Source organism: Dama dama, chromosome 18 (genome assembly GCF_033118175.1).
Source record: "Dama dama isolate Ldn47 chromosome 18, ASM3311817v1, whole genome shotgun sequence".
Taxonomy (NCBI): domain Eukaryota; kingdom Metazoa; phylum Chordata; class Mammalia; order Artiodactyla; family Cervidae; genus Dama; species Dama dama.
The window spans coordinates 31653987-31669597 of NC_083698.1; the positions used below are offsets into that span (position 1 = coordinate 31653987).

General features: G+C 36.4%; 2 protein-coding genes across 2 annotated transcripts in view; one reads left to right on the forward strand and one right to left on the reverse strand.

Annotated features, from left to right (window-relative positions):
• Nucleotides 1-15611, forward strand: part of ELAPOR2 (endosome-lysosome associated apoptosis and autophagy regulator family member 2) — a 220722-nt gene that overhangs the window by 26639 nt on the left and 178472 nt on the right. The gene's annotated exons all lie outside the window — the stretch shown is intronic.
• Nucleotides 10321-10889, reverse strand: LOC133072784 (mitochondrial import inner membrane translocase subunit TIM14). Its single transcript, XM_061166328.1, has one exon. The coding sequence runs from the start codon at nt 10748-10750 to the stop codon at nt 10400-10402; it is 351 nt and encodes a 116-aa protein (XP_061022311.1). The 5' UTR covers nt 10751-10889; the 3' UTR covers nt 10321-10399.

Below are 15611 nucleotides of genomic sequence, written 5' to 3' on the forward strand. Positions count from 1 at the left end.
GCATGAGGTCACAAAGAGTTGTACACGACTGAGTGACTGAACTGAACTGATTGCTGTTGTGGCTCCACGGTTTACCTCATTGATGAACACAGCTCAATGAAATCTGAATTCAATGTTCTTCTCCCTTCATGAAGTCAAAAGCCTTCCAGTTTCTCCCTTCACTTTCTCATGTTCAGTGACTCTAGAAAGACATCTTTTTCTCTGGACTTTCTTGGTGCCTGTACTGGTGAAATACAGAGAGCATATGGAAGCCGATATATGCGTAGGTCTTGATTTTATGTTTTGGTAGACTGATTTATTTAAGCAAATGCAAGAGGAGAACATGTTTGTTTAAGGCTTTCCTTTCTACCAGCTGCTGTGTTTTCTCTTTCTGAGGCTGGCTTGCCATAAGTGTACACCTTTACTCCCACACTATTTGACAATTTCCAATTGATGACTTTTTTTTCCAGTGAATTAATTGGCTCCCTGTAAAATGTATTATGTCAAACATGCATCATTTAAGAATAGTGTGGAGTTTTTAAGAATTGTGCTCAAATTTGATTTTGTTTTTAATTTATTAAAAGTATCTCATGATAAAGGCTTAGTGTTTAAGTATTAATTACAGAACCAACCTTCATTTACAACAGCTTAAAGAGCATACCATCTAATTTTAATTATTCAGAAGAAACACTTAGTATTTATTGCAATTATTTTTTGTAAATCAGTTATTAGAGAGGCAATGTTCAATTGTATCTGCATGTACCAAAGTGTGGTGGGATTGTCATTGAACAAGGGAGTCAAGAGACCCAATTATGAGATTTGTCTTGCTGCTAATTGTGTGACCTTGGATAGCTTGCTTTCTCTTGAACTTGATCTCATTTGGAAAAAAAAGAGATTGCTTTAGATAATCTGGAAAGGTTCCAAACTCAACATTTTATGACTTTCCTTTTTCTGGTTTTAGATTTTTATAGAAACAGGGGACTGTATCTTTGCTTCTTGTTGGATACTTCTGACTGAATGTGGAATTTTTCATGTCCAGTATGATTATGGCCTGCTCTGGTGGCTCAGTCAGTAAAGAAACTGCCTGCAGGTCAGGAGAACTGGGATCAATCCCTGGGTCAGGAAGATAGCCTGGAGAATGAAATGGCAACCCATTCCAATATGCTTGCCTGGAAACCATGACTGAAACACAGTATGGTCCTACCAGACAGAGGGATGTAGCTTGGTAGTTTCTAGAAAATAAGTCTTGTTTACAAATAGTCAATGAGAAGCCTTGGTGAATCAAGCCTGTGCTACTTTTGTTTGACCCAGACATGTGTTGGCATTTTGTTTTTTTACCAGCACATGATTGGTTCTATAATTTTCATTTAGTCATTTAAGTCAATCAAGTTTATTCATTGAGTATGAGATAATTAACATTCCTCAGGACAAGATTTTGGAGCCTTAGGAGGTCAGCCTTCTGTAGTTCTGCCTTGAGTTGCAGGACAATCTAGAATAAGGAGGGGTCTTCCCTCATGACTCAGGGGTAAAGAATCTGCCTGCCAAGCAGGAGATGTGGATTTGATCCCTGGATCGGAAAGATCCCCTGGAGAAGGAAGTGGCAACCCATTCCAGTATTCTTGCTTGGATAATCCCATGTAGAGAGGAGCCTGGTGGGCTACAGTTGTATCATGGGGTCGCAAAGAGTCAGACACTGCTGACTGACTGGGCTACAGTTGTACCACGGGGTCGCAAAGAGTCAGACACCACTGTCAGTTACCACTGAGTGACTAACATTTTTACTTTCACTTTTCAACATATAGGGCTTCCCTGGTGACTTAGATGGTAAAGAATTTGCCTGCAATGCAGGAGACTCAAGTTCATTCCCTGGGTTGGGAAGATCCCCTGGAGAAGGGAATGTCTACCCACTCCAGTATTCTTGTCTCGGAAGTCACGTGGACAGAGGAGTTAGGTAGGCTACTGTTCATGGGGTACCAAAAAAGTTGGACACAACTTAGCAACTAAACAACAACAACAGAATAAGGAGGACTTAATCTCATCAATTAAATCCAAGACAGCTAGCCTAGGGTTTTTTTGTAGGAAAAGAGTCACATGTTAGTGATGTGAGACAGGCTTGAGTGGAATTTGCTTTTTATTTTAATTCTTGTTAGTTCAGTCACTGATGTATGGCCTTCAACTGCTGAGACCTTGCTTTTTCATTGAAAATGATCTTGCCACACTGGCAGATCATTTTTTATAAGAATCACTGTTTTATAAGAATCACTCCTGAACAGATTTATACCATAGTTTTAAGCAAAGAGGCTCAGCATGGTAAAGATGTCTATGCTCCACAAATTGATCTATACTTTAAAAAGAATCCTCTAAGATTCAAATATAGTTTCCTGCCACTGAAAGTGTGTGTCTGTTGGAGAGATACAGTAGGGAATGAAATGATCCTTAGGTTCATAAGATAGAATATATCTCAAAATTCAGACAAAGAAGTGTGACAAGAGAAGTTACTCTAATAACCTACAAATGAGAGTGTAAACTGTTAAATACTTTCTAGAAACAGTTGGGTAATATTTGTTAAGAGCTTTGAAGCATGTTCTCACCAAGTATTTTATACCTACTTCTGTAATTCTCTTAAGTAAGTTGGTTAACTGAACAATGATGTGTGGATTATGTGGTTCATCTCAGCATTTTTCATAAACAACCCAAATATTTAATAGATGGCTGGTTAAATAGGTTGTTTCTTCTATTAAATGCGATACCATGGGACCATTAAATGTGATGACATAGCAGCATAATTATTTACATGGAAAAAGTTTACAATAAATTAAGCAGGTTAATCCCTTGGACAGAGGAAGCTGGCGGGCTCCAGTCCATAAGGTTGCAAAGAGTCAGAAACGACTGAGCACAACAGGCTAAGAAAGATGTTATGCAGACTTGGTTGTAGGTATATAGATATGTATATTGATTTGGAAAAAATGTGCAACAGATTTACAGTGATTATCCCTGTAATGGGAAGATCATGGGTAGTTTCCCCCCTACTTTGCACTCTTACCTCTAATTTTTCTGTCAAGACCCATGGATTCTTTGAGGAAGTAGAACATGCCAGTTGAAGCACTTCAGAGTGAGGACTCTGGGTTTAAGTCCCAATCCTGTCACTTACTAGCTGTCCCTTGAGCAAGTCAGTTTATGTCTCTGTCATTTGTAGAGATAATAACACTAATAATAATAATAATACCTACCTCATAGAGCTGCTCTGATGATTCGGCATAATTAATGTATGTGAACTCTTTAGAACAATTCATAGTGAGTACCATATTTGTGTTAGCTATTAATATTTGTGTAATAAAAATAGTGAGTGAAGGACTAGTGGACAGACAAATTAGCCTACCTGGGGTTCGCTGGTTGAGGCAATGGTCTCTTAGAGTATCAAGTGACTGAAATAGTTTGGTAAATTTTAAAGAGGACTGTAATGATTAGGGGCTTTTCTTTTTTTTCTCTACTGTTTTCTTAAATTTTAAAAATAAGTATTGTGGTGACATTTACAAACATAAAATTAACTGTTTTAAAGTGAACAGCTCAGTGGCATTTAGTATATTCACAATGTTGTGTAACTACGTCTTCTGTCTAGTTAATAAATGTTTCTGTCATTCCAGAGTAACCCCTTGTGCATATTCATGTTTCCCCTGTCCCTGCAGCTTGGGCAACCACCAACCTGCGTTATGTTTCTATGAATTTATTTATTCTGGGTATTTCATGTAAATGGAATCATATAATATGTAACCTTTAGTATTTAGCTTCTTTGACTTAGCATAATGTTTTGGAGGATCACTGACATCGTAGCATGCATCAGTACTTCATTCCTTTTTGTGGCTGGCTAATATTCTATGATATATATGTATTATAATTTGTGTATTCATTCATCCATTGATTGACACCTGGGATGTTTCTGTACTTTGGCAGTTGTAAATAGTGCTGTCATGAATTATTTTTATTAAAAATAGTTTCTTCTGTCAACAGAGGTTTCTTTTATAAAATTTAGAAAATATGGACATGCATATATATACGAAAACACAACTGTGTAAAAAATATTTTCTTGAAATAGAAAAATTGGAAATCTTATTATGCATGCCATTTTATGGAAGTATTTACCATCTAACATTTCAAAATATTTTCTGATGTCTATAAATATTCTGGTACATCATAATTTTTAATAAGCAGAATTTATTTTGCCAATCTCTTCTGTGATTAAAGCTTAGCTTTGGATCCCTATTTTAAGTAATACCATGATGAGTATCCCTTTATTTTTTGTCAAATAGTGCTTAGTTACTTTTCTAAGGATAAAAAAATCTTAGGAATATAACTATTTTGTCAGAGTAAATATTTTTAAAGCTTTTGACGTGTATTGCCAAATTTCCTTCCAGAAATGTTAGGCTGATTTACATTCCTACCAGCAGTATTTCAGTGTCTGTTTCCTCTTTTTTTGTACATTAAAAAAATTCATAATCACTTATTTCTATTCATATAAAACATTTTATCATATTTACTGTGTTCATCCTTTTTTGAATGCCTGCTACATGGCCTTAAGTGAATTTGTCTTTTTCTTAATAATTAGAATTTTAAAAAATACATAATGAAGATATTAGTCTTCACAATCTGTTACAAATGTTTTTCCTAGTTTGTTATTTGTCTCCTCATTTTGTCTGTTGTATTTTGGTCAGAGGGAACTTAGAAGTCTTCATGTAGTGATATCTATCATTCTTTGATTTTTTGGTTTCTGCCGTCCTCAAATTTTTTCCCCAAGTCTTTAAGTGATTGGTGTATGATTTTGATAATGAGCAAAAATCCTATACTGTCTTGAATGAATGTGGCTTAAAACTTACATATTGTTTACAAAGGCTTCTTGTCTCAGTATTTATTTTGCTATGTACTAACTTTCTTCAGTGACTTAGAAAAAGACTGCCATTAACTGGAAGCTTCTTTTTTTTTTTTCATTTATTTTTATTTGTTGGAGGCTAATTACAATATTGTAGTGGTTTTTGCTATACATTGACATGAATCAGCCATGGATTTGCACGTTGGAAGCTTTTTGTACCATCAGCCGAGGATCTTCTGTGTTATACTTTAGAGACAGACATAGATTGCAAGAAAACAGGGCACATCTGGAATTCATTCAGGGAACTCATTTCCATGGCATATGTTGCAGTCAGAACAAATTCACTTAGTCTTTTCTCTATAGTTTCTCTGTGGCCAGAGTCTTATAACTGGCATTGACTTTTGAGGTACTCATATCCTCATTCATCAAAGACAGATTGAATTTTGTTCATTATACTTTATCTGCCTCTACAGAAAATTGAACTGATTCATTGCTGAGGGAAATTGTTTTTACCCTTTGAAGATCATTTAACTAGAACACCTCATTTCTTAGCCATCTCAATTGATTTATCATACACAGGTAAAATATTCTTGCATCTTAGGGAAACAAATTGTATGAATCGATGGTAACCTAGGTAAGCATTTAGTATTTTTCTTGCATTAAATGTCAGAATGGGAAGTGACTTTTCCAGTGGTATGAAATGGACCATCTGTTTACTGCAGGCTGAAGATGTTAATGAGAAGTCATTTAGTCTTTATCTGCTTGTTTTTGTATTTTACTTCTGAATGATCTCTTTTTTTCTTTGTATAAAAATAATACATGTTTATTATAAAAGAGGTCAGGAAATAAAAGAAAGCCAAACATACTAGGATGATTACATTAATGCTTCTGTGTATATCCACTCCATATATATATGGGCTTCCTAGGTGGCGCTAGTGGTAAAGAACCTGCCTGTAATGCAGGAGATGTAAGAGATGTGGGTTCCATGTCTGGGTTGGTAAGATTCCCTGGAGGAGGTCATGGCAACCCACTCCAGTATTCTTGCCTGGAGAATCCCATGGGCAGAGGAGACTGACAGGCTACAGTCCCTATGGTCTCAAAGAGTTGGACATGACTGAAGTGACTTAGCATGCATACATTCCATATATGTGTAGTCATTCATGCATTTTTATAAAGATGGAACCGTGTTACACTTATCATCTCAAACCATATTGCCATATTGGGGAAGATATACACAGTTTGTAATGAGTGCACAGAATTCCTCTGTGTGGATGCATCAAAATATATTGCAGCAATTCCCCATTGTCAATCATTTAGAATGTTTTCCACTTTGGATATTACAGTTATGTAATAAACATTGTTGTAGCTCTATCTTTTCTATATCTAGATATTTATCTTTAGATATTTCCTTAGGACAAATTCCTGAAAGTGGAATGTATCCAATTTCCGAACCTTACAATTTTTTTTTTTTTGAGAAATTAGATTGTCAGGAATGTAGAAGTCTACACTAGATATCTTTTCAAATTTAATAGATGAAATAAAAATTTCTCTTCATTGTAAAGACATTGTTTATCTTTCTACAGCTCTCTTTCTGGCAATTCATCTGGCAATTCATCTGGCAAGTCTAATTTATTTTCCTTCCTGTGGAAAATAAAATTGAGAAGTTCAGTGGGATAGGAATCCTAGAAGATTTGCTTTTTGTTTTCTTGTTGGAAATTTGATTTTTTTTTTTTTTTTTTTTTTGGGTTACTTTTGGAGGGCAGGTGTTTGGAATGGTGGTTTCCGTTCTTCTGACCATGCCTGGCCTGTTTGACATTTAGGAAAGTTTTTACTGATGGTGTTACTGTTTTCCTGATGATCACTGCTCACTTTGTTCTAAACTTCTACCTTCTCCCTTCCCATGGACTCGAAGAGCCCACTCTGTGCAGCTGCTGTTCTGTATAATGGGGATGGAGAGAGGCTAGGCTCCGTGGCTCAGGAGAGTCACATGATATGTTGTAGCAGGTAACTCAGTAGGGTCAATTCTTCTATAACTGACAAAAGCAATTGAAACATGAGCTGTAAATTATTTGGGCATTGCCACGCAATTTTCTATGATTTTTGACTATTTTGTGTTCCTTTCCATGCAAGTCTTTTCATTATTTTCTTAGATCTTAATAATTTTATCACTGATAAATAGTTTTATTCCAAGAACAAAGTTATGTTAATAGTTTGGGGCTCAAATATTCCTATCTACCTAACCCTAAAATAGAGGTGTCATTCTTATCAAAGTCATTGAGAAATGATGAGTGTTTCTCTACCTCTTGAAGGTTCAAAAAGAGTTTTCTGTCTGTTTGCTTCTGTTTGTTTAGACTTGTTTGTCTCAGGTTTCAGCTTCACTGTGAGTGGTGAAGCACAGATAGCGCTAATTTAGGAGCAGCTTGAGAGAGTGAGAGTAATCACACCTTCAGAGAGATTTGTTGCCAAGAAAGGGAAGTTGTTGCTGTTACGTCCACTGCTTTAATTAAGAAACTGGCCACTGCGGCCGGTCAAGGGACAAACAACCTACTTTAAGAAAACTTGTGTAAAGTACTCACTCGAACAATAAAGGGATGTTGATATTAGAAAAATTTTATTTTTGAACGGTTTGAAATGGGTACTAGTGAAGTAATAATTGAGTAGTTCATGTTTGTTGGAAAGACTTTAGACAGACAGCAGGAAAGAACTGGGATTGAAACTTGTGTCAGAGAACTTCTAAAGCAGATGTCCTCTTTGTGTCCAGTGATCTTTAAAAGTGTTGCAGTTAACAACCTATTGACTATCAAATCTTTGAAAAAAATGACTGCTCAGGCTTCTGCCCATCTTTTAATCGAGTTGTTTGTTTTTTGATATTGAATTGTATGACCTGTTTATATATTTTGGATATTAACTTCTTATTGATCATATAATTTGCAATTTTTTCTCCCATTCAGTGGATTGTCTTTTTCTTGTTGATGGTTTCCTTTGCTGTGCAAAAGCTTTTAAATTTAATAAGGTCCCATTTGTTTACTTTTGCTTTTATTTCTTTTGCTTTAGGAGACAGATCCAAAAATATTGCTACGATTGATGTCAAAGAGTGTTCTGCCTAAGTTCTTTTCTAGGAGTTTTATGGTTTCAGGTTTTACATTTAGGTCTTTAATCCATTTTGAGTTTATTTTTGTATATAGTGTGAGGAAATGTTCTCATCTCATTCTTTTGCATGTAGCTGTCCAGTTTTCCCAGCACCACTTATTGAAGAGACTGCCTTTTCTCCATGGTATATTCTTTTTTTTTTTTTTTTCTTACTAATATAATTTTATTTTAAATGCAAGTTATTGCTCTACTTTCCCCAATATCCGACAGCTGGTTCCTTCTTTTTTTTTTTTTTTTTCTTCTATCTAAACCACTTCTTTTTTTTTTTTTTTCCTTTCTTTCTTTCTTTTTTTTATTATTATTATTATTATTTTTTTCCAGTGGGTTTTGTCATACATTGATATGAATCAGCCATGGATTTACATGTATTCCCAATCCCGATCCCCCCTCCCACCTCCCTCTCCACCCGATTCCTCTGGGTCTTCCCAGTGCACCAGGCCGGAGCACTTGTCTCATGCATCCCACCTGGGCTGGTGATCTGTTTCACCATAGATAGTATACATGCTGTTCTTTTGAAATATCCCACCCTCACATTCTCCCACAAAGTTCAAAAGTCTGTTCTGTATTTCTGTGTCTCTTTTTCTGTTTTGCATATAGGGTTATCGTTATTACCTTTCTAAATTCCATATATATGTGATAGTATGTTGTAATGTTCTTTATCTTTCTGGCTTACTTCACTCTGTATAAGGGGCTCCAGCTTCATCCATCTCATTAGGACTCGTTCAAATGAATTCTTTTTAATGGCTGAGTAATATTCCATGGTGTATATGTACCACAGCTTCCATGGTATATTCTTACCTCCTTTGTCATAGATTAATTGAGCATAAGTGTGTGGTTTTATTTCTGGGCTTTCTAATCCATTGGTTTGTGTCTGCTTTTGTGCGTGTACCTTGCTGTTTTGATTACTATGGATTCGCAGTATAAAGTCAGGGAGCATGATACCTCCATCTTTTTTCTCAAGATGACTTTGGCAATTCAGAAACTTTTGTGGTTCTATAAATCTTGGGATTATTTGTCTTAATCTGTGAGAAATGTCATGGATATTTTGATAGGGATTGCTTTAAATCTGTATATTGATTTGATTAGTATGGATATTTTAATATTATCAGTTCTTACATTTAAAGAATATGGGGTATATTCTATTTTCAAATTCTTTCATCAGTGGTTCATAGTTTTCAGAATATACATCTTTCATTTCCTTGGGAAGTTGATTCCAAGGTTTTTTTTATTCTTTTTAAATGTAATTTTAAAAAGAATGGTTTTCTTGCTTTCTCTTTTTGATAGTTCATTATTAGTATATAGAAAAGCAACAGATTTCTGTATATTAATTTTGTATCCTATAACTTTACTGAATTAATTTATCAATAATAGTTTTGGGGTGAAGACTTCAGGGTTTTCTATATAAAGCATCAATTCATCTGTGAATAGTGACACTTTTCTCTTTGGGAAAAAATTTGGGTACCTTTTCTTTTTCTTGTCTGATTGCTGTGACAAGGACTTCCAATAATGTATTAAATAGAAGTGACAAAAGTGCATCCTTGTCTTGTTCCTGATTTAATAGGAAAGGTTTTCATCTTTTCACTGTTGAATATGATGTTAGGGTGGATTTGTCATAAATGACCTTTATTATGTTGATAATTGTTCTATCTTTATTAACTTTGATGAGTTTTGATCATGAATGGGTTTTGAATTTTGTCATCTGCTTTATCTGCGTTAATGACCTTTATTATGTTGATAATTGTTCTATCTTTATTAACTTTGATGAATTTTGATCATGAATGGGTTTTGAATTTTGTCATCTGCTTTATCGGCGTTTGTTGAAATGATCATGTGAGTTTTTTTTTTTTTTTTTTGTTTTGTTTTTTTCTTTATCATACTATTACAGTTTTTAATGTATGAAATCTGAAACAATTCAGATTTATCACTGACAAAGAGGTAAATACATACATCAATTTCTTAGGTTAACATTATGGCTAAACTCACTTTAAAATTCAGGGTTCTAAGTGACTAGGGAGTCCTCTGTACCTTGAACAGCCGTCCCTCCCAATGAGATGAGTCCCTACTAAAACAACCTGTGCTAATACCATCATATTTATCACATTTTAATTATCAGTCTCCCATTAGATTGGGGATTCCTTTAGGGCAGAGACTGTTGTCTTGAAATAGGTACCAAATTATTTGTCAAATGAGTAGTGAACAACACTTAAATGGTATGCATTTAGCCATAAAATAACCTACAAATAATCTATAATCTGATTTAAAATCCTCCAATTTAAACAGATTTATACCAAGGCTTTGATTTAGCTTGTACTAAATAACTTCTAAAATTTGTAGGTTTGAGGCATTTTATTATAAAAAGCTGGTATGCATAAGTGAATAAGAACTTAAAGTCATCATACATTTACTTCATTTTTTAGCTTGACCTTCTAGTAAATCTTTAGCTTCATTGATTTTGGCTGCTATATAAGGAGATCCTCCCTTGTCTGGGTGATTTAAAAGCATAATTCGTCGATGAGCATCTCTTATTTTGGCTTTATTGGCAGTAGGGCTTACACCTAGTATTAATGCTGCTTCCCGTTTCGTCATTTTGGGTTCAAACCCACCTCTGTAATAGCCACCACTGAAGGCAGATTTCGGTAGACTTTGAAAAACTTGTTTTACTTGAGGCTCCATATGCTTCATGGCTTGCAAAGCATAACGACCTGCAAATCCTGCAGCTGCAATGGTCAGTCCAACTGCTACCACTGTACTGGCCATGGCACCTGCTTGGTTCCCCTGCCTCCACCAGGAGCGCGGTTCATCCCAGCCCACCAAGTTTCTGCCTCTATCACAAAGCGATTCGTCCACCACCAGCACTTACAAACCACCTAGGCAAGGGCGCCCCAGGAAATACGGCAGTGGCCGATCATGTGAGTTTTTATCCTTGCCTTTGTCAATATGGTGTGTCATACTGATTAATGTGTGAATACTGAACCACCCTGTATCCCTGGAATAAATTCTGCTTGATCGTGGTATATGATTCCTTTTTATATTGTTGAATTTGATTTGCTAATATTTTGTTGAGGACTTTTACATTTTTACATTTATGTTTACCAGAGATAATTGTCCTGTAATTCCTTTTTTTTTTTTAGTGTCTTTGTCTGTCTTTGGTATCACAGTAATGTTGGCCTCACAGAATAAATTTGAAAGTATTACATCCTCTTTTAAGTTTTTGGAATAGTTTGAGAAGGATAGGTGTTAGCTCTTCTTTATATGTTTGGTGGAATTCCCCTGTGATGTTGTCTGACTGTGCACTTTTGTTTGCTGGAAAATTTTTTTTTTTGGTTAAGTACAAGTTCAATTTCACTACTAATGACTGGTCTTTTCAGGTTGTCTATTTCTTCCTGGTTCAGTGTTGAAAGATTGTGTATTTCTAGGAATTTGTTCATTTCCCCTAGGCTGTTCAATTTGTTGGCATGTAATTGTTGAATTTTTTTTATGATTTTTTGTATCTGTTTGTTATCAGTTCTTATTTTTTCTTTTCCTTTTTCATTTTGTTTATTTGGGTCTTCTCTCTTCTTGATCAGCTGACTAAAGTTTTTATCAATTTTATCTTTTCAAAGATCCAGCTCTGGTTTCATTGATCTTTTTTTTTTTTTTGGTCTCTATTTCATTTATTTCCCATCTGATCTTTATTGTTTCCTTCTTTCTGCTGACTTTGGGCTTTATTCTTTTTATAATTCTGTTAGATGGTAGGTTAGGTTATTTATTCAAGATTTTTCTTGTTTCTTGAGGAAGGCTTCTATTTTATTTTCATTCTTAGAGCTGCTTTTGTTTCATTGCATAGATTTTGGAAAGTTGTGTTTCCATTTACAGTTGTCTTGAGATATTTTCGATTTCCTCTTTGATTTTTTCACTGACCCACTGGTTTTTTTAGTAGTTCATTATTTAGTTTCCCACTTTTCTTATATTTGATTACCAGTTTCTTATTGTGTTTGGGAAAAAATGCTTGATGTCAGTTCTGTTCTCTACAATTTGTTTTGACCCAGAGGGCAGCAGCAGGACAAGAAGGATTGATGCAGGCACTCAGCTTGGTTGGGGTGCAGGCGGTGGTGGTCTGGCCACGGACAGAGATTGGTAGTGCTTCTGATGTGCTGCCTGTGTAAGCACCAGTAGTGGCTGCCCCTGTCCTGCTCTGCCTGCTTCGGGTCTGAGCCCCCTCTGTGTCTGACCGCTGAGCTTTCATCTCAGCTGTGGCAGCCACTGCCACACTGTGAAGCACATATGCCTGGAGGTTGCATGGCTCAGGGGAGGGCACATGCCATGGTGGTCATGTGAAGCTGTCCAGCTACTCCTGCAGTCTACACTTGTCCTCTCTCCACCCTACTTTGTTTTATGGATGTTTCCGCTTAAAGACATTTTGTTTAATATATATCCTTAACTCATTAGTATTGACTTCATGGCTAATAACACTATAACTCATTCCTGAAGCCTTTCTCCATAAAGCACATCACAACTTTCTAGGAACACTGGCCAGTACTTTCAGCGTGGTGGTTGGGGCCCATAAAATTGCTTGTGTGTGTTTATGTGTGTTAGTCGTTCAGTCGTGTCTCAGTCTTTGAGACCCCATGGACCACTATCAGGCTCCTCTGTCCATGGAATTCTCCAGGCAAGAATCCTAGAGTGGGTTGCCATTTCTTCCTCCAGGGGATTGTCCCAACCCAGGGGTCAAACCTGGGTCTCCTGCATTATAGGTAGATTCTTTACCATCTGAGCTCATATAAAGCCCAAATCACAAAAACTTGGCACAACATATACTCTGAGAAGAACACTTAGTTACAGTATGACAGCTGAAACAGGAGGGTGGAACATCATCTTTTTTGACCTCAGCTGGGAAGATGTGTATTGGATGATTCAAATTGTTGCCATCTTGTCCATATCTGTGAATGATGGCCAAAGTGCCATGAATTTTGATTTGGGGGCTACAGAAATTTTAGTGAGTAGAATTTGCAAGTGAGGAATCTATAAATAATGAGAACCTACTGTAACTTTTTTTGGTAGAACTTTTAAAACATAAAATAGGATTGGACTTAATTTCAACTTATCTTGATGTTGTAGGCTCATCATTATGAAGATGCTTATGAAGTTAATCCAACATTTCTTTGAGAATCTGTCATTTCTATTCCCACTCAGTACCCCTAGTTTATTATCATTATCTTCTTTATCACCTGCTCTGCCTTCACTTCATCTCTGCTGGTACTTCTCAGTATTGCAGCTTTAAGTTATTAACCCTCTTCTTCCCTTTCCTGATGCTACTGTAAAGTAGGGAAACCCTCGAGATTTTAGGAGGAAGCAGAAAACCATACTCATAGAATGATTAAGAATAGTTTGTAGATATGAGTTAAACTCAATAAATATGAGTGTGAAAATGAGAGAGGGACTTCAGTACATTACCTTTGTGACAGCCACTTCCCTTCTGACTCAGAGTCTTTTGTTAACATTGTTTTCCATGGTGTATGCAATGATTCAGAATGTCAATTTTTTTTTTTTTTTTGCCATCATATTAGTGAGGAGGATAACTCAAGCTTGGGTTAACATTTTGAACTTTTTTTTTTTTTTTTCTTTTTCTTCTTCTTTTGGTGATTGTATAAAAGCTCTGATAATAATCTTGGTCATTTTTGCATACATTGCTGCTTATAGGAACATTAACTTCTTCTTAAAAGACTAGATGTTCAGGTCTAGAAACACAAGCTAAGTGACTTAGAGTAATAGCAGAGCTGATGAGGAAGTTTGCCAAACATTTCTTGACTCTTGCGCTTGTTTCTGTGTGTTTGTTTCTATTAGGTCAAACAACTGCCTCTCCAAGTCTTGGAGGAGTGGCCTTGTGGAGGAGATGAAACTTATTGTTCAAGTTTGCCCTAGCTCCTGTTTGTCTCACAAACCTTTGTGATCTTCCAAGCAACTTGATTTATTGTTAATAACTCCCTGTGGGTTAGGATGTGCCAAGTCCTGTCAATGGTCCAAACGGAGGGATCTCAGTTGGCATCTAGTTTCAGGCTGACTGGAAGCTAGACCATCAAACAGCAACTTTTACAAATATGTCCAGTCTTGTGGGACCACAATCATAAATCCTGCTGGTCTCCAGGTTGGGTGATCAGAGGGGGTCCCCTGTGGGGCAGCTGCAAAAACTGGGCCTCTGGAAGAGTGTATAAACTCTTTTCAGGGAGGTACCAGTGAGCCGTGGCAAAGTAGACAGAGAGCAGAAAGACGGCATTCCCAGGCCTGTGTTCTCTGAGAGTATCTTTTGGTCTTTAGATGTGTTCCAGACCTGAGCTTGCTTCTCAGACTAAGGTTGGGGTGTGTCAGCAGTCTAAACAGCTCCTTGAGGCTGATAGACTTCCAAGACCTCTCTGATTGTTACAGTCCTGTGGGACCAAGAATGCAAGCCTGCCAGTTTCAGAGCCAGGCCATCAAGGAGCATCCCCTGTGCAGTGGGCCCTACATCTGGACACCAAATGTAAAAACTGGGGCGGCAGACCTGTGGCTGGAGCTTCCTTTTGAGATGCCGGTACTGTGAATTGCAGTAGAGGGGAGAGTGTGAAGTTTGTACTGCCTTCTGAAGTCTCTGGAAAGGTTTAAGCCAGCCCTTAGATGACCAAGGACTTCTTTGAGCCCAGTTCAATGGCATCTTTACCATATTTGCATAATTTTGAGCTTGAATTCATTCCTTTTCAGACCAGCTTTAACATTTTTTTTGTGGTCAGTTTTCCGGAGGATATTTCAGTTATTAAATTTCTTGGCCTTTAGTCTAGTGCCTCACTCTTTGGTCTGTTCAGCAGTATCATGCGGTGTAAATTTTCTGCTCTGCTGTGAACAGTTGCAGATTTAATGCTACCTTCTGCCAGTGGATCCATTTCAGATAAGACTTTTGTTATTCTTTGTTCATTCCGGTTGGAATGTTCTTTTCATCCTTGCCTACATTAGATTTTGCTCCCGTCATATTTTTGTTGCAGTGCAGTGTGTATTCAGAGTGTTATTCACATCCTAAATGAAAAAAATGATCCCTAGCTCAGGATAGAGAGGCATGAGATAATTGAATAAAAACTCACTGATTTCATGTAGAAAGTATAGCTCTTTTTAATACTGTAGCCACTAGCCACATGTTGCTGTTGACTACTGGAAATGTGAGCAGTCCAAACTGAAACATGCTGTCAGTGTAGAATACAGTCTGGATTTAGATGGCTTAGTATAAACAAAAGAATGTAGATTCTCATTAATATTATATGTGATTATGTCTTTAAATGATACTAGGATAGGATAAATATATCATAATTAATTTTAACTGTTTCTTTTTACCTTTTTATCATTTTAAAGAAGATCCTTATAACTCATTTGTCTTTATAACTGGATGTTTGTACCTCTTATTCTTCCTCACCTATTCCACTCATCCTCCCACCTCCCTCTCCTCTGGCATCCACCTGTTTATTCTCCATATTTATGAGTTTATTTCTGTTTTGTAATGTTCATTTTAAGATTTCACATATAAGTGAAATCATGTGGTATTTGTCTTTCTCAGTCTAATTTGTTTCATTTAGTGTAATACTGTCTAGATCCATTCATGCTGTTGCAAATACCAAGA